Source organism: Anomaloglossus baeobatrachus, chromosome 2, assembly GCF_048569485.1.
Source record: "Anomaloglossus baeobatrachus isolate aAnoBae1 chromosome 2, aAnoBae1.hap1, whole genome shotgun sequence".
Taxonomy (NCBI): Eukaryota; Metazoa; Chordata; class Amphibia; order Anura; family Aromobatidae; genus Anomaloglossus; species Anomaloglossus baeobatrachus.
In genome coordinates, this window is record NC_134354.1 from 719,834,278 (window position 1) to 719,854,141 (window position 19,864).

The window sequence follows — 19,864 nt, forward strand, 5'->3', positions numbered from 1 at the left end:
GTGGACGAAGCGAGTCCATAATGCATTCAGTGGACATCCAGAGTTCGCTGAGTTATGGAGCAACCACAGGCAACAGCTAGACAAGGGGTTTACCAGCGGTAAGTCCATTAATTTACATTATCCCTTCTCTGAGGGACTCCGAAAAGAATGGGCAGACTCCCGGTCGCTCCGCCAGTATCCCGCCTGTCTAGTTCTCACACAGTCCTCCTCTTCTTAACAGTGCATCTCTCAATGATTCCACGGACTGTACCATTGACAGGTTGACCCGTTTCTGCCTTCGAGGCAGCGAGCACATACTTTTCCCTGGCCTTTGCCTCGGTTTGGGTGGCAAAGGCGCTGATGTCCTGGGCGGACACTCTGCGCAGCGGACTCCGTGCCGTCTCTGCCGTTCCGGAACTGGTGAGTACCTTCTCGATGCAACCCTGGCGTCTGCCAATTGCACGGCCCGGGCCTGTAGCAACAGTATGGCCATCCGTCGAGCCCTCTAGCTCGGGACCTGGAATGCGGATGCGGCCTCTAAAAGGTCGCTGCCGTCCCTTCCGTTCTTAGGGAAACGTCTTTCGGGGATAGGCTACTCCAGTTGACCTCCGTGACTACGGGAGGAAAGAGTACCTCTCTCCCCCAATTTCGGCCAAATGCGTCCAGAACACATCAACCTTAGTAAACACGCTCCCCTCGGAGGGACAGGAAGGCTCCGTCTTTCAAGACCAATCCCTCCTGGCGTTCATGTCCCCACCAGTCCACGAAGTCCGCCTCCAGGTCTCAATGCTGCTCCTCCAAATGACTCGCGGTGTGCGTGCAGCAGCACCAGACCAGTAGTGGTGGGGGCTCCTGTCCCGCTTCTAGTGTGTCTGGCTCCACTTCAATACAGATGCCTAGGGCAGAGAGATCTTTGTCTCAGACTACGAAATAGAGTTCGCTTCAATGTCACAGAGACGTTTTTTCCGTTCTCTCCCTCCAGACTCTCCCACACGTGCTCGCGCGTTCCTCCTCTCCATAGAGTCTCTCCTACAATCTGGAGTCATGGTACCAGTCCCTCCCTCAGAATGCTTCCAGGGGTTTTATTCCAACCTCTTGTGGTCCCCAACAAGGACGACATGGTCCGTCTCGTCCTCTACCCGAAGCTTCTCAACAAGTCGGTGAGACCTCGAGCATTTTGCATAGAGTCCCTCCGCTCTGTGATCACGTCTACGGAAGTCGGCGATGTTCTGACGCTGGACATTCAAAACGCCTATCTGGCAGGGAAGGCCTCGCTTCAGGAGCATGATCCCTCAACGGGGAAGTCTTCAACCAGATCTGCGGCAGATGGAGGACTCCGAAGGTGGTCCAAGTGGCCTCCCAATGCGACTGTCAGGTGCCAAGGTTCATCGCGGTGTACTGCGACCACCTGGCGCTAGGGGTCGATGCAGGTAACCAGTTGAGGACCCGGTGCTTCTTCCCACTGCTGCCCCTGATCCCGAAGGTTCTCGGGACCCTCAAGGCGGAAGGATTTCCAGTCATCCTATTGGCTTCACAGTGACCCAGACTAGCATGATTCGCGGAACTCATTCAGCTCTATGCGGACGTCCCATGACACCTTCCAGACCATCCAGATCTTCTGTGGCAGGGCCCTCTCTCCCACCAGAACTCAGAGGTCCTATATTTGACAGCCTGGCGATTGAATCCTGGGTAATAGCTCAGGTAGGCCTTTCAACAGGGGTGATACAGACAATGATTAAGGCCAGGATGCCATCTTCTACGAGGATCCACTACCGCATGGGGAGAGTTTTTTCCTCTGGTGGTCTGAAGAACACAGCATCTCTTCTCTCCCCTTCTCCCTTCCCTCAAGTCAGGTCTGGATGAGAGTCTAGCACTCGCCACGCATAAAGGTCAAGTGTCGGGTCTGTCAATTCTATTTGAGGACTCTCGCCTCTCGCCCGCGGATCGAGACCTTCATCCAGGGAGTTACCCATCTAGCTCCGCCGTACTCGTCGTTCACTAGAACCATGGGTTCTTATGCTAGTGCAAGGTTCGCTTCAAGATCCGCCGTTTGCACCTTACGAGATCCTTACTTTCTCACCTGTTTTGGAAAGGGTGCTTCCTGTCGTCATCACTTCTATGTGAAGAACGTCAGAGCTGGCAGCTCTCTTTGTCCTTATTCCTTTTCTGGTCTTCCACCAGGACAAGGTAGTGCTCCGGCTGGATCCCTCCCTTCTGCTCAAGGTCGTCTCGCCTTTCCATCCAAATGAGATTGTTTTTTCCGTCCTCCGGTCCTGGTCCTTCTCACAGCCTGGAAAGGGCCCTGCATACTCTGGATCTGCTGCGAGTCCTCAGAATTTACATCTCCAGGACCGCACCTTTCCGTCAGACGGATATCTGTTCATCTTTCCATCCGGTCCCAAGAGGGGCATGCCGGTATCAAAGGCCACGACTGACAGATGGATCCGTTCCACCATTTCCGAGCCCTATTGGATAAAGGACAGAGCTCCACCACCGGGAGTAAAGGTGCACTCTGCCCGTGCACTGGGAACCTCTTGGGCGATTACGCATCAGGCGTTGGCCGACCAGGTCCGCAGGACCGCCACCTGGTCTAGTCTGCATACCTTTACTAGGTGCTACCATATTCACACCCAAGAATCGGCAGAGGCCTGTCTTGGGAAAAAAGTTTTTGCAGACGGCAGTAGCACACCGATAACAAGGTAGGTGCATTCAGCTCTTGGGCAAGCCCGCCGAGGGAGGGCGTTTTCCTTCCTATCCGTGGTGCTTACCTCTTCCCACCCAGGGACTGCTTTTGGACATCCCACGGTCTTGTGTCCCCCAATGAAACGAAAGAGAAGGATTTTTGTGTACTCACCGTAAAATCTCTTTCTCTGAGTCTTCATTGGGGACACAGCACCCACCCTGCTTGTTCTTTGGTTTTATTACAGATTGCCTGCCTATTTCAGTGCTCCATGTTTCCAGGCCACTTATTGCATGGTTCCTTTGTTATAGTTATTATCTTGACTTATTTATGGTTGTTTTGGTACTCCTCCTACTGCTTGTGCACTAAACTGATTTAAGTCCGCCTCCGGCTCAGGGTGTACACTGCTAGGGAGGAGCCAACCTTTTTTTTTTCTACTTAGTGTCAGCCTCCTAGTCACAGCAGCATACACCCACGGTCCTGTGTCCCCCAATGAAGACTCAGAGAAAGAGATTTTACGGTGAGTACACAAAAATCCTTCTTTTCTCAGCAGCTATTAGTCATTTATGGTATCCATAAAAACAAACGTCACTAGGATGATCTGTGTGGCGTCCATTTTTTTCTCGCACCCATTGACTTATTGTTGAGTCTCGCATGATGTCGCCAACAAATCGCAGCATGTTGCTACTTTTCTCTCATCCAGAGTCTAGATTAGAAAAAAAGCCCATCTGCTCTCCCTCATTGACTAACATTGGTCCAAGTGCAGTGTGAGATATTCTCGCATTGCGTTCATGTGAGCATACCCTAACTACTCCATCTGCAGCAAAGAAAACATTGATTTTTCTTTTTTCCAAAATGACAGCGAAAATCTCAGTAAGTGACACATCGCTGGATTCAGGGTCTCTATCGCTACATTATGCTGCTCTCAGATGGAGAGAAAAACCTGGTGTTAGATTCTCTTTAACCCCTTTGAGCCAGGTTCACACAGTGCATTGCCGGCTGTGCTTGGATACCCACGTAGCCTGAGCTTACTGCCTTATATTTCCTTATGAGGCGGTTGTGCTGACTTTTCTGACCAGAATACAAACTATTTTATGGACACATGAAATGAACCAAAGGATATCGTTGGGCTGTGACGAGTTTAGTTTAGGATCTACTCTTTGGTTTAGGCTAAGGAAAGCATATCTGTTCATCAGAAAGCATGGGAGTATTAAGGTACGTCAGACCAATCAGTGTTTGCATCGTTTTGGATGCAGAGTGTTTTTGCTGCATCCAAAACGCTGCAAGCACAGTGGATGGATTTATAGAAATCCCATGCCCACTTTGCATGTATGGCCCGCAGCGAAAACTGACATGCAGTGCAGCTTTCCGAGCCGCAAGCATGTCAATTCTTTGCTGGAGAGTCGCAAGCGTCCTCCGTAAGGAGAACATAGCGAGAAACTGCAGCGCACCGAACCCTGATCATGGGCACAGGCAGCTGCGGTCTCCAGCAGAGGAGACTCGCAGCCCTGCAGGTTAGGGACCTGCTGCGTCCAGGATGCAGCGAGTCCTGATCGTGGGCACATACCTTTAGACTGCAGCTGGAAAGGTGGACATGGTTTGTAGTGGCCATCAAAAGTGGGATATGTAATGTACACTGTGGCTGCAGCAACCTAATCGTCTGTTATCCATGTTTTATAATTTCCTATATAGCCAGGTCCCTTGCTTCCCATACACAAGCAGGTTTCAGCCGCATATAGAGGTAACATTTGGTTAGGGACCCCATAAATAAGAGATTACCGTGAAGTGGTTATGGGGCAGTAAGGAATTAATCAATACATTAGCTAAATATCTCTTTTTTTCAAATAATCCTCAGCAGTTATGCAATGTCACATTTCAATTTTTTCAATTTTTCATATGGCTAATTGTATTTTTCATTCCTTCTGTATTATAAAGCAGTTTTGCTTGTTCATATTTCTGTGAATTTGGTGTGCAGTTTTCACTTCATATAGATTGTGCATATTTTAGCTAGCACCCTGTTCACATTTACAATGGTGTTCCAGCAGACTTTTTGATTGTTATATATTGTACCATCAGGCACTTGAGAACAGCTATCAGGTTATATTCCTGGAACCAAACACGCACTGGAAGTTCAATGTGAGAGAACTGGCAAGGTATGTGCAGAAATGCAAATAGGAACAAGCGCATGAATATCGCCCTCCCAACCAACCAGACCAATCATATGTCTGAAGAGCAGCAGTTCTGAGGTCATTAGAGATCCGTAAATGAAATCTAGTATAACTCAGTTTGAATACAATTTTTTTTTTTGTTAGGCTACATGCGCATGCTGCGTTTTTGGTGCAGTTTTGTTGTCAGAAATTTGACTTCTCAGCAAAGTCTATGAGAAGTCAGATTTTCTATGCGCACATTGCAGTTTATTTGTCAGCGTTTTATTTGTCAAAAGTTTGTGAGAAAAAAAATGCAGCATGTTCATTCTTCCTGCGTTTTTGTGAACATTTGTCACAAAAACGCAGCAAAAACGCATGTTGTGAAAAACGCACCGAAAACGCCCCTACAATTATAAGCATTTTTTGTGACATTTCCAGGCTCTCTGACAAGGTGCAGTTTTGGCTGCAGTTTGTGAACAAAAAGATGCAGCGTGCGCATGTAGCCTTACCCCCTACTTTGATTAGTACGAGTATACGGCTCTTTCAATCAAACCGTGAAGCAGCTACAACTACTGAGCAACGATGAAAAACATGGCACGCACAACCACTTATACAGTCCCTGCTGCCAAGACTGCAGTCGACAGGGGTTGCAGTTGCACCCGCGTCTTGGAGCCTATGGGGATCCTTTTGTCATATATAAGACCAATCCTATTAAAGAGCCAGAAAGGTTAGGAGCCCTAATGAAGATTTTGCATTGGGACCCACAAGCTTCAACCAATCCTAATGGCACTGGTGTGACTTGATATCTGGCCCCCAATCTGGAGATTGATGCAGGTTCCAGCGCTGGGACAACATTTATTAGACATATATATCTTGTGGAAATGTAATTTTCTATAAGACAACCCCTTTAAAACTGAAAGGGTTGTCCACGTCTGTTGGCAATTTTTTTTTGTTTTAACTTAAAGCCATATATTTGGGCAATTCACTTATATTAAGACTGTTGCACTGCTCTGCTTCTACCAGCTCTTTGTGTCCCTGTGTATTTAACTTTGATGTGTTCTGTGGTCATAAATAAGCTGAAATGAGCTTATTAAAAGAAGAAAAAAAAAATGGATAAAAGAACTACAAACTCTTGCTCGACCATCAAAACGAGCTTACTGATGGATCATAAGGTAACTCCTCCTTCGTCTAGCACTCACAGTGCAACACAGAGACTGAAGAAGTCAAATTGTGCAACATTTGACAAAGATACAAGCATTTAAGTGAAAGGGAAAAAAAAATGTCCCCAGAGATGGAGAACCCCTTTAAGGAAATATTGTGGCACAGCATGGAAATAAATACCGTACATACAAAAAGATCTAACAAAGTCACCAAAAAACACGAAAATGAATAAGTAAATATGACGAAACAATGTGATAGTGGGAAGAAGGGGAGGAATAGAATGGAAACTCTTCCCTCTAATTGGGTGTACTCAAGTTAGTTGAGTAATACTGAAGATTTTGTAATGGAACTTACCGTATTTTTCGCTTTATAAGACGCACCCCCAAATTTGGTGAAGGAAAAGAGAATTTTTTTTAATGTTAAATGGGGTCCATCTTATAATGCCAGTGTCTGTCTAACAAATCATATAGGGTATATGTCCCTCATCCTAAAATTAGCCCCCCTTAATCTGGATATGGCCCCCTTATATTGAATATAGCCCCCTTGTGCTGGGACACGTCCCCCTGTGCTGCCCTTGGCCCCTATAGATGGTACACCTCCCCTGTGTTTGATATGGCCCCCATGTGTGCTGCCCATGGCCCCTATAGATGGCACATCTCCCCTGTGTTAGATATGCCCCCCCATGTATGCTGCCCATGGCCCCTATAGATGGCACATCTCCCCTGTGTTTGATATGCCCCCCATGTGTGCTGCCCATGGCCACTATAGATGGCACATCTCCCCTGTGTTAGATATGCCCCCCATGTATGCTGCCCATGGCCCCTATAGATGGCACATCTCCCCTGTGTTAGATATGCCCCCCATGTATGCTGCCCATGGCCCCTATAGATGGCACATCTCCCCTGTGTTTGATATGGCCCCCATGTGTGCTGCCCATGGCCCCTAGAGATGGCACATCTCCCCTGTGTTAGATATGCCCCCCATGTGTGCTGCCCATGGCCCCTATAGATGGCACATCTCCCCTGTGTTAGATATGCCCCCCATGTGTGCTGCCCATGGCCCCTATAGATGGCACATCTCCCCTGTGTTAGATATGGCCCCCATGTGTGCTGCCCATGGCCCCTAGAGATGGCACATCTCCCCTGTGTTAGATATGCCCCCCAATGTGTGCTGCCCATGGCCCCTATAGATGGCACATCTCCCCTGTGTTAGATATGGCCCCCATGTGTGCTGCCCATGGCCCCTAGAGATGGCACATCTCCCCTGTGTTAGATATGCCCCCCATGTGTGCTGCCCATGGCCCCTATAGATGGCACATCTCCCCTGTGTTAGATATGGCCCCCATGTGTGCTGCCCATGGCCCCTAGAGATGGCACATCTCCCCTGTGTTAGATATGCCCCCCATGTGTGCTGCCCATGGCCCCTATAGATGGCACATCTCCCCTGTGTTAGATATGGCCCCCATGTGTGCTGCCCATGGCCCCTAGAGATGGCACATCTTCCCTGTGTTAGATATGCCCCCCATGTGTGCTGCCCATGGCCACTATAGATGGCACATCTCCCCTGTGTTAGATATGCCCCCCATGTGTGCTGCCCATGGCCCCTATAGATGGCACATCTCCCCTGTGTTAGATATGCCCCCCATGTGTGCTGCCCATGGCCCCTATAGATGGCACATCTCCCCTGTGTTAGATATGGCCCCCATGTGTGCTGCCCATGGCCACTATAGATGGCACATCTCCCCTGTGTTAGATATGGCCCCCATGTGTGCTGCCCATGGCCACTATAGATGGCACATCTCCCCTGTGTTAGATATGCCCCCCATGTGTGCTGCCCATGGCCACTATAGATGGCACATCTCCCCTGTGTTAGATATGCCCCCCATGTGTGCTGCCCATGGCCCCTATAGATGGCACACCTCCCCTGTGTTAGATATGCCCCCCATGTGTGCTGCCCATGGCCCCTATAGATGCCACATCTCCCCTGTGTTAGATATGCCCCCCCATGCTGCTGCCCATAATAAAATAAAACACTCTTTCCTTACCTTCTCAGCGCTGTCCCTCCTCGTGTCTCCCACCTCGCAGTTGAGCTCCGGCTTCCTTACTTGCTGGTTCTTGCTGCCGGTCATGTGATCGGCATGGCCGAGTGATATCATCTCTGCGTGCCTTATCACAGACAGCAGCAGCAGGAGACCGGAGATCAGCGCTGGAGGTAAGTAAAGCTTTTTTATTTTACTATGGGCAGCAGCACGGGGGCCATATCTAACACAGGGGGGATCATGTGTGATCAAAGGAGGGCGCAGGCAGATAGAATATGCCCCGCTGCCCCAGCCCCTCAGCGTGATGCAGTTTCAGCACCACACTGCTGGACAGCGGCTGTGCATATTATATGAGCGGGAGCAGGAGATCAAAGGCTGCCGCCCACAGCTTCACCAGCTCCCAGCACCGCTCCAGAGCAGACCCTGCAGTATAATATATATGTGTACCCCCCCCGTATATTCGGTTTATAAGACGCACCCCCTACTTTCCCCCAAAATTTGTGCATCTTATAAAGCGAAAAATACGGTATATTATTAACCTTACTTTCATGTTACTGGGTAAAAAATGTTTTATGAAACGCAGTATTGTCAAAATTTTAGAAATTGTTCTTGTGTTCAGTGAGATAGTGATTAAAATCTTAATTTTAAACTGGGGTGTACTCATTTATGCTGAGCACAGTATGAGGGTGTATATATAGACTTTAACAGGCGATCCATCAGCTTAGCTTGGAGATATGGAGTGTCACTGCATAATAAAAAGCTTTACAGTTTCTTGTGTTTTAAAGGGAACCTGTCAGGTGCAATATGCAAACAGAACCACGAGCAGTTCTGGGTGCATATTGCTAATCCCTGCCTAACTGTCCCTGTTAGGACTGAGCGGACCGGACTGTAAAAGTGCCGCAATTCCGGGCGGTTGAAGGCTGATATTTTTAGGTTGGACCTCTCCAGCCTGAGAATACAGCCCAATCATCAGCTTGGCTGGGTATGAAAATTGGGGGATCACACAGTTTGTTTTTTTTTTTTACATTATTTATTTAAATAATTAAAAAAAAAAAAGGCCTCATGCAGTTTCTTTTAGGCTGGAGTCAAGTCACACTTGCAAGGGACTTGCACGAGTCTCGCATCGCATCACCCAGCACAGCCACGTATTCTCCTGACAGGAGCTGGTTGGCTGTATGTAGTTCTATGCAGCTGCATGCTCGTATCTGGAGAGCATCAGGCCGTGTCGGGTAATGCGTTGCGAGACTTGCGCAAGTGTGACTCCAACCTTACAGTGCACTCACAAGAACCGTATGACTTGCAGGAGTATCAGATCGTATCACCCGGCACCGCCATATACTCTCCGGACACGAGCGTGCAGCTGCATGGAAATACATGCAGATGCACGCTCCTTTCTGGGGAGAGTGTGCGACTGGCTGGTTATGCGATGCGAGACTCGTGCAAGTGTATGACTCCGGCCTTACGGTGCGCTCCCACAAGTCTTGCATCACATCGCCTGGCAGCCGCACAATCTCCGGACACGTGCGTGCAGCTGCATAAAACTACATGCAGATACACGCTCCAGTCATGAGAGTGTGCGGCTGCCGGGTAATAATAATAATATTAATAATAATCTTTATTTCTATAGCGCCAACATATTCCGCAGCGCTTTACAATTCAGGAGTCTCATATACATATCATATACATAAACATATACAAACAAGTAACAATTATAGATGACGGATCACGCCGGGTGATGCGATGCGAGATTCCTGCAAGTGTGTGAGTCCGGCCTTATTTTGATATACAGCCATGATTAAGCCCGACATCTGGGGGCTGCAGCCGTGGGCTTTATCTGTGATGGTATCAGAATACGGGACCCTGCGCCGATTGTTTTATTTATGTTTATACCACGATGCTCCCCCGCAGACAGTTGCACTGCTTTCTACGCCCACTGGCCGACTTGGCGCCTGTGATTATTTGCAGTCAGCTGACAAGCTGCCACTCAGGGTGTGGGCACGTCTAACTGAAACCAATTACACACACCGGTGGGTGGGGAAAGCAATGAATATTAAATGAGGGTTAATTGTGGCTCCGGAAGGGAAAGCGTGACCTGGAAGTAGCTTGCCACCATGACCGAGGTTCAGTGAGTACACCGCGCGCGTTCCTATCCCTTCTACCAACATTTTGAATCTCCGGATTCTGGTTCCCATACTTATGTGTGTACTGGATTCCGGACCGGATCTGTTTGTTTGTGTTTTTTTTTTTTTAAATTCAGTAGGGACCCGCCGCTCCCGGTTTTCTGTGAGTTTGACCAGCTCTAGTCCCTGTATCTAGTAGCATAGATAAAGAGATCTTTAGAAAAAGTATTTCTAAAGATCACATATGGTATGCTAATGAGGTCAGGGACTAGTCGCAAGGGCGTTAGTTCCCTTGGCTAGTGGGCCCCCCTTATGTTCGCACACTACTGTGCGATCTCACCACTCTCTGTTGCCACCGCCCCCGACGCTGGATTTTTGCTCAGTGTGCATGATCAGAAGTCCCGGACTTCCAGTCAGGTGTACTATGAAACTGGGTGTACACGTCCCGGCTTCAAACTGTGGTAGTGCACATGACTGGAAGTCCGGGGACATTCTGATCTTGCGCACTGAGCCGAAAACCAGCAGAGGCGAGAGCGACGATGCCTCGGACGCTGCACATTCACTAGAATGTTAGCACTCCCTTGCGGGTGTGCTAGCATGCTAAGGGGGCTGAATAGCCAAGGTAACTAATGCCCTTGCAACTAGTCCCTGGCCTCATTAGCAATAGCATATCATAAAAAACCTTTAGAAATACTTTTTTCTAATGATCCCTTTATCTATGCTACTAGATACAGGGATAGATAGGCAGGGAATAGATATATGCTGCCAGAACTGCTCGTGGTTCTGGGTGTATATTGCACCTGACAGGTTCATGTTAAAGGGAACCAATCACCAGGATTTTCGTATATAACCTAAAGCCAGTGCTATACTGGCACTATCAGGCTGCTTATCTACATACCATTAGTGGTCAGCTTGGATGTGTAGGCTTTCAAATCTAAGAAAGTGAACTTTAAAAAATCAGCAGCTTCTTGATTGGCATTTGCAACTGAGCAGATAATGTATGGTTGGGTATTCATATAGATTCCCGCCCCCCTGCCTGTTGTTCCTCTCTCGCTGTTCACTACGGTATTATACAAGCGATTCACTTTGCTTAAGGACCTCACCTTTGTGGTGAGGTCATTCCCATGTGACCTGGTATCCAGCTTTGTTGGCTGAGGCCCCGCCCCTTCTGGTCACATAGGAATGACCTCACCACAGGTCCTTAAGCAAAGTGAATCGTTGTATAATACCATAGTGAACACAGAGGAAGGAACAATGGCAGGGGGGCGGGAATCCATCTGAATACCCACCCATACATTATATGCTCAGTTGCAAATGCCAATCAAGAAGCTGCTGATTTTTTAAACTTTACTTTCTTGGATTTTAAAGCCTAAACATCCGAGCTGCCCACTAATGGTATGTAGAGAATCAGCCTGATAGTGCCAGTATAGCCATGGCTTTAGCTTATATACGAAAATCCTGGTGATTGGTTCCCTTTAAGCTCTAGTAATTTTAAGCCAACAGGACCGGTATAATTCACTGGAAGAGGCTGAACATTGCTACATGACAAACAGTCTAGGCAATATTGTGCTAGTGATAGATGATGCTGATCAGTAACATTTGGGAGTCCAGCTTATAAACTGACATTATGTCGGCATATGTGTAAACTGAACCAGGAGATATCTGGCTGAATTGTCCATCTCTGCCTCAGTTCAGTTTTGAGCTATGGACTCATTTTTTTTATTTCCATCAGACAGAACCCACTGACAGAGGTGACCGGCAGGAACTTATTTCCTTCTCCCTAGCAAAGTAAAGGTGAAACCTCAGCTTGTGCGTTCTACCTTAATAAGTGTCTGTCTGATAATGATTTTATTTCTCGGTGTTTAGGAGGAATAGTCACGGTGTTCCCAGTGAGAAGATCCAGCACATGAAAAACGCTTATGAGCACAATGTCAACTTCCACATGGTCCTCCACGCAGAAAAGCCAAACTGAAAACACACGTGGTTCTGAAGCCCGGCTGTGCAGAGAAAATCCAGAGGAAATGTGCAAACCACATATTTAAATGACATTTTAAAACCCAGCACAGTAGAGCCTGGATGTTTTAGCCGTATATTCCCCAAACCCAAAAAGTTCTTAATCCTGATTACCACACGAGGTATGTTATCGGTCTTCAACTATTCCGTGATTGAGGTGCTGCCATGGGATCAGCCGGTGGTCCAGAGATTCCTACCTCTAAACTATTCATATGATAATCCAACATTCCAGCACCTAGGTCCATCATCAGCATCAAAGGTGCTGCCAAATGTGCAAATAGGTGTCAAGATTTTTACAAATTACATAATGTCAGCAAGTGTAGAGCTTGATATTTTTTCTGGTTTTACACCAGTGCTTGGATCAGAAGATCCGACTGGGCCACCATCACACCTCACCTAGGCCACCTGCGTTATACTGTATATGCCTATGAGGCAGTAGCTCGGGAAAGCAGATGTGACAGTGCGGCCAGGTCTTACATCCTAAGCACTTTCTCCGTGAAACTAGCGTAAAGTATTAGAAAAGAGGGCTTAAAAGTCCATTCATACATTCCTGTGATATTAACTATACACAAGATAAAAAAAAAAAAATCACAATTAATTCCATTAGTGAAATGTGGCTCTTTAGGTGGAATTGTGACTCATGTAGTCTTTTCTACACTTTGCCCTCATAGCATACCATATAGTGCCCAAATAAAAACACCAAATAGTGCTTGAATAACACCACCATACAATGCCCAAATAAATATGGAAAATATAGTAATCTCTTTCTAAAAAGTATAATTACCAAGTGTGAGATCAGTGTATAAGATGCGGGTGCCCTCAGTATCAGGCGCCACTTTCAGTGGTCGGAGGTGACACACCGTGTGAAGTTCGCACCTCACTAAGGCCAGTCCTTTTATAAAATGCACATTTTTGCAATACAGAACATATGATGGGGTCTACCTTAAATTTGTTCATAGTGTTACAAGTAATGAACCCTCAGGGACACACACACAGACACACACACACACACACACACACACACACACACACACACACACACACACACACACTACCACATCCTGGATACAGTCCATTCATTTCTATGTGCAGTACATACACTGTGTCAGAACAGAGGATGCAGCCCTTGTGAGTGCCATAGTCCTGTTGACTGGCAGGGAGTGCATCACTACTGACTACACACAGTTTTCCAACGAAGATCTTTGGATAGGTGTCCATGGACAGATTTTCTGCAGCAGAAAACCAACAGCAAATTTTGGAGTGACAAAAATTGGGCATTTTTTGTTGTTGCAAATGTAAATCAGATTTGGAACAGGTTTCAACTAAAGGATAAAATCCACTGTAAATGTATAGCAATCGTTCACATGCATCACATTTCACATCCGCACTGCAGGTTACTTTCTGCTGAAGATTTTTTCCCCCAGATTTCTTAAAATCTCACCTGATTTGCATGCAAAATATTTGTAACATGTTACATTAATCAGCAGTGTGTTCGGCTCGTTGGAACATAACCTTAAAGGGAACCGGTCACCAGATTTGGTAACTATAAGCTGCGGCCACCACCACTGAGATTTTATACACAGCATTCTAGAATGTATATAAGTCGAGGCCGCTATGTAGAACACAAAAAACACTTTTTTATAATACTCAACTAACGGGCAGTTCAGTTCAATGGGTGTCACTGCTCCCCAGACTGATGCCTGCTCTCTGCGGCAATCACCGTCCTTCTTCTGATTCCTGGTTGCATGATGCATCCTAAGTCATCCACACAGGCCGATATTGAGGTCCTGCTCAGGCGCACTTTGATATGCCCTGCTCAGGGCAGATCAAAGTATTGTAGTGCACATGCGGTCTTTAACCTTGCCTTGCACCTGTGCATTACAGTACTTTGATCTGCCCTCAGCCGGGCAGATCAAAGTGCGCCTGTGTAGGATTGCAATGTCGGCCTCTGGATGACAAAGACGCGTCATCCACACTGGGCTGGGTAGAAAGAGGATGGTGATCACAGCAGAGAGGAGGCGCCGGGCTGGAGAGCAACAACTCCCATCAACCTGGACCGCTCCCTAGGTGAGTATTATAAATGTGATTTTTAAATTCTACACAGCGGCCTGGGCTCTTATATACAGTATTCCGGAATACTGTATATAAGGGCTCACTGGTGGTGGCCGCAGCTTAGTCGCCAAATCTGGTGACAGGTTCCCTTTAAAACTATATGAAATCTTCATACAAAAGTAACATCTGAAGAAAACTATCACATATAACATGAAACTAAAGCTTAACCTAAACGGGAAATGAAAGTGAGCAGCTTTACCCAAGACTCTGTCACCCAGGGTGGGAGGGAGATTTTTTAAAAAATATATATTTCAAAACAGTAAAATAAAATTGAAAAAAAAAAAAATTATTTTTCTATCCATGTTTTTTTTTTACAAACAAAAATTCCAGTGCATCATTCCTTATTAACCAATATAAAGCCGTTTTCATGACTTGTAGAATTGTGACTTTCTTGGATACATATTTACAGATGTTCTGTTTCTTTCTTGTACATTCACAGATTTTATAAGAAATAAGATTTTGTAGAGAAGCATTTTATAAATATATGTACAGTTTATTAAACATATATACAGACTCTGCCTCTTATTGACCATGCCGCATGTGACACTTTCAGGGCTTTTGCTTCCTTTTCCGGCACAGTCTCGTCTGGTATGGTGCCTGACTCATTTCTTGAGTCTTCGAGGCTTCTTCCTTTGTGGGACATTGGATGTTGGGGATTTTCTTCTTCTGGATATCTGAAGTGGAGCTTTCCTGCTCAACAGTCGGTTTTCTGCCTCCTCCTAACCCAAACACAAGGGCTTGGGTATTAATCATGGCCAGTTCTTCATCAGCAACAAATCCTCCTACTTTACTTGGGGTACATGCTGCGATATTTCCACTGGTCGTAGCACACGTACGATCATCTTTGGGAAAGCTGCGAGGAGGACGAAATGCCCTTTGTAATGATGGAGAGAGTAATGTCCCCATTGGAGTGAGAGGAGCCGGGGATGGTATTCGGCTTAGATAATCCAACCCTTTCATCATTTTGCAGGTCTTAGGGTCCATGTCATTACTTGTGCTCAGAATTATAGTTTTACTGTCAGGAGTCGACATGTATTTCACGTGAGGGTTATTCAATGGAGTCTAAGATCAAAATAAAACACATGGCACAGATCAAACAGGAAGAAGTTAAGTAGGAAAACATAATTAAGGAGATTTATTATTACTGTCATAACTTTAGAAAGGATAAAAGTAGAGAAGACAGAAATGGCGTCAAACATTGACGTACGTTGTCCAGTAAACGTGGGTACAATGTCCATTTTCTCTTGGTTACACCGTATTTTGACCGCTTAATTTTACACTAACAGTAAAACCAAAAAGATGAACCGGACTATAATTAATTATACGTGCAAAGCTTAGGGCAGGGCTTAGTCTTTAAAAGATCCTGGACAACGGATATGGCTGGGCGTGTGTCACATATGCTCTGTGGAGTGGTTCAGAGCTGTGCAGCCATACTGCAGCATTAGCGCCATTACAGTCTGGAAGCGGTAGGCAGGGTTAGGAGGTGGTACCCGTCACGCCAAGATAATATGGTGAGGTACTGGTAGGGTCACACTCTCAGCTTCTCCACCGATCCAGTCCTTCAGTGGCAACTCAGTGGTGTCAGGTGAGCTGCCCCTTCTGTCCTGGTGTGATCCGTTCGGTCATGGACAGTCACCTTCAGGATTCTCCTTGTGCAGTTAACAAGGGAGGTCCTGTTTCCGGCGAGTGCGCAGTTAACACCGCCTAGTGTGTTAGGTTTCTTTGAAGCTGTGGTATGCTACGTCTGCTCGTCCATCTGTAGCCTTAGCATCTGCCCTGAGGACCTTGGGAGACGTTAGAGCTTATATCTTTTTAGGCTCTAACTGTTCTCCCGCGTAACACTACTGTGAAAATAGTCCAATCTGCAGGCAGCATGTTATAGAGCAGGGGGAGTGGAGCAGATTGATATATAGTTTTGTGAGAAAAGAATCAGTATATATCTTGTGTTTTAATGATTTAAAATTTGCCTCTTTCTGCGCTTTTTAGTCCAGAGGGCGGTCTGATCAGTGATTGACAGTTATGTCTGTATGCAAGTTGCTACAAAAAAACAGTAATCGGACCGCCAACTGTACCAAAAATCCCAGAAAGACGACCACTTTAAAGGCGTAAAAGACAAGTTATGCTGAATCTTCGCTCACAAAACTACATGATCAATCTACTCAGATCCCCCCCCAGCTCTAACATGGGGCCTGCAGATTAATTTTCACAGTGACAGAAGACTCCATTTAAATGTAGCTGTCAGCGATAAACAGCAGCATTTAAATGGCTGAGGAACAGCGATCGGAGCAAGCTCCAGTTGCTGCTGTTACAGGCAGATACTGGCTGTGTAACACGGATGGCATCTGCTTGATATGGTAGAAACGCCGCTCCTGAGCTCGCTCTACAATGGGACCCAAAGTACAATGTACTATTCTGTCCCATGTCAGGAATTAGAGATAAGTGGATCTGATAAAATTGGAATTTGCCAAACCGTGTGGATTTTACTGGAAAATTTGATTAGCAGTGAAGTAAATGTTCCCCATTATGTTCTGGTGTTTCTCCAGATACCAGAGTATAATAAACGAATATGTAAACAGAAAACCCCCTGAAAACCTTACACTCACCTTATCAGCCGCCCCAATACTTGCTCCCTTCATCACGAAGAACCAATCAATGGCCAGGGAGTATCAGGGGCAGCCGGAGAGGTGAGTGGTGAGGTATTTTTTTTTTTTTTTTTCTTTTTAACCCTTTGCCCTCAACTGTGCAACATGAAGGCGGACAAAGCTACCTAACATTTTGCCAAATTTATACAGAGTTTTGCCTCCTGATGAAGCCCAGGTGAAAAGTGTTGAGGCGCGGTGGGATGAGAGATACAGCTACTTTCTTCATCGTTCCTATGGGAGACCCAGACCATGGGTGTATAGCTTCTGCCTCCGGAGGACACACAAAGTACTACACTAAAAAGTGTAGCTCCTCCCTCTGAGCATATACACCCCCTGGATAACCAAATATAGCCAGTTCAATGCTTTGTGTTCAGGAGGCACACATCCACACATGCATTCTCATTTGATTTTTGGAAAGTTTGAAGAAAAGCGGGTCCAAGCCTGGACCCCCGGCATGTCCCTTCTCACCCCACTGTGTCCGCGGTGTTGTTAAGGTTGATTTCAGGGCTGGAGCCTTACATGCCGCGCTCCTTCACCATCCCTCGGGCTCTGGCTTGAAGTGGGAGCCAGCACGGTTCTCACTGCCTTGCAAGAGACCGGTCTCCATCCGCAGCCCTTTCAGGATCCTGCCGGACGGAGCACTCATCCCTCAGGGACCTGGCCCTGCGTCTCACAAGCTAAGTATCTGAGACGTTATTGTAGGGGGGTCCCTTGTACTTTATTGTTGGGGAGAGTGTGCTGTGTGACTTTGGTGACATTTCCGGCCGGTTCTCTGGTTTTCACCTGAGAACCGCACCGAGGGTGCCTGCGCGCCGGCCGCATTGTTAAATTTAGGCCTCAGCTTCGCCTGAGGCCTACTTTCGTTTTCACTGCCCCTGCATGTCAGTCATGCAGAGGGACAGTGCGGCTCCGCCCAGCGGCCGTTCGGTACAGGGGAGGGACACTCCTTTCTGAGGCAATATTCCCTCCCCTGTATATCTCCTTGGCCCTCCGGATCCCGCTCTTAGAAAAGGCCCCGCCCCCTCTCCTCGCTCCGGCGCCATTTTCTCAGCGTTTTCACAGCGATCGGCGCTGGCTGCAGCATCTCTCTGGGGGTCCGGGCTGTGGGATCTGGAGGGCACACAAGCGGTCTGGTAAGCCACAACCTCCGGTTGTGGACCTGCTTATACACTCTCTGGGGGTCATTCTGGCTCAGAGCCCCCACTTCAGCAGCATGTCTCACACTAGGAGCAAGGCTGTACTCAATATGCACTGCATGTAAGCTCGTACTGCCTGAACCGAGCACATATCCACATTGTGATGCCTGCTCTAACATGGTGGTGCCTCAGCCTGGAGTCTCCCCAGTGGTCCCTCCAGCTGCTCCGGCTCCGGTGGCTGAACCCCCGGCTTGGGTAGAATCCTTCTCCAAGTCTATCTCCCAGTCCTTTGCTGACTCCATGGGACAGCGGTCCCAGACTCTGCTGAGCATGCATCAGCCCCCTTCACAGGGTGCCCCTGCTGCTACGGCTCGCTCAGCAGAGCTCGCAGAGGAGTCTTCATCTGGTCCCAGACCCCGTCCTCCTAAAAGGAGACGCAGGGTCCCCTCTCCTTCCTCGTCCCACGGCTCTGATTCACGAGCTGACTCGCAGGACGAGGAGGATGCCTTTACTGGGGGCTCGGACGCTACCTCTATGTGCCCCATTGATCTGACCGAGGGTGACGCAGATGTTAGTGATTTGATTGCGTCCATTAATTCTGTACTGGACCTCAATCCGCCAGTATCAGAGGAGCAACCCTCTCTGGCAGAAAAGCACCAGTTTACCTTGCCTAAGAGGACAAGGAGTGTGTTCTTTAACCACTCCAGTTTTCAGGCCACTGTGACCAGCCTAGGGCCTGTCCTGACAAACGCTTCCCAAAGCGTGGTTCTGATGACAGTTTTCCTTTTCCACCAGAGGTGGTCAAGGAGTGGGCTCATTCACCAAAGGTAGACCCTCCGGTGTCTAGACTCTCAGCCCGGACAGTTGTATCAGTGGCTGATGGCACCTCACTTAAGGATTCCACTGACCGCCAGGTTGACCTTCTGGCCAAATCTGTATATGAGGCGGCAGGGGCCTCGTTCTCCCCATCTTTTGCAGCAGTGTGGGCTCTCAAGGCCATCTCTGCTTCTCTGGAGGAGATGCATTCCCTCACCAGGGACTCTATGCCTGAACTGGTTGCCTTAACTTCCCAGGCTTCAGCCTTTTCATCCTACGCCATGTCTGCCATGCTGGAGGCTTCTCACCGCACTGCGGTGGCTTCGGCTAATTCCCTCGCTATCCGCAGGATCTTGTGGCTTCGAGAGTGGAAGGCAGACGCTTCTTCAAAGAAGTACCTTGCTGGACTCCCATTTGCTGGGTCCAGGCTGTTCGGTGAACAACTGGATGAGATTATTAAGGAAGCTACTGGCGGGAAGAGTACTTCCTTGCCACAGACTAAAACCAGGAAACCTGTCCAGGGCAGGAACCAGTCGAGGTTTCGTTCCTTTCGTTCCTTTAACTGGTCGTCCTCTAAGCCCTCGGCCTCGTCCACTAACTCAGCCAAGGACCAAAAGCCCAACTGGCGCACGAAGCCGCGTCCTCAGAAGACCGCAGGAGCTGCTGCCACCAAGGAAGCCTCCTCTTGACTATCTGGCCGCACCAGCAACATCCTTGGTCGGTGGCAGGCTCTACCACTTTGGCGACGTGTGGTTTCAACACGTCTCCGATCAGTGGGTGCGGAATATCATCTCCCACGGCTACAGGATAGAATTCTCTTCCAGCCCGCCAAACAGATTTTTTCTGTCAACTCCCCCCTGCTCCAAGGCCGCCGCCTTCTCTCAGGCCGTGGCATCTTTGCAGGCCAACGGAGTAATTGTACCGGTTCCCGCCCGGGAACGGTTCAGAGGTTTCTACTCAAATCTCTTCCTAGTCCCCAAAAAGGACGGTTCCTTCCGGCCCGTCCTGGATCTCAAGCTT

General features: G+C 47.8%; 2 protein-coding genes across 2 annotated transcripts in view; one reads left to right on the plus strand and one right to left on the minus strand.

The window, feature by feature from the left end:
* Positions 1–14,749, plus strand: part of N4BP2L1 (NEDD4 binding protein 2 like 1) — a 51,390-nt gene extending 36,641 nt beyond the window's left edge. The window contains exons 4-5 of the mRNA XM_075337341.1: positions 4,736–4,812; positions 11,992–14,749. Coding sequence (XP_075193456.1) covers positions 4,736–4,812; positions 11,992–12,097 — 183 coding nt within the window. The 3' untranslated portion in view covers positions 12,098–14,749. The remainder of the gene's footprint in view (positions 1–4,735; positions 4,813–11,991) is intronic.
* BRCA2 (BRCA2 DNA repair associated) overlaps positions 14,680–19,864 on the minus strand; it is a 213,149-nt gene continuing 207,964 nt past the window's right edge. Inside the window, exon 26 of the mRNA XM_075337343.1 lies at positions 14,680–15,312. Within this exon, the coding sequence (XP_075193458.1) occupies positions 14,800–15,312 (513 nt within the window). The 3' untranslated portion in view covers positions 14,680–14,799. The remainder of the gene's footprint in view (positions 15,313–19,864) is intronic.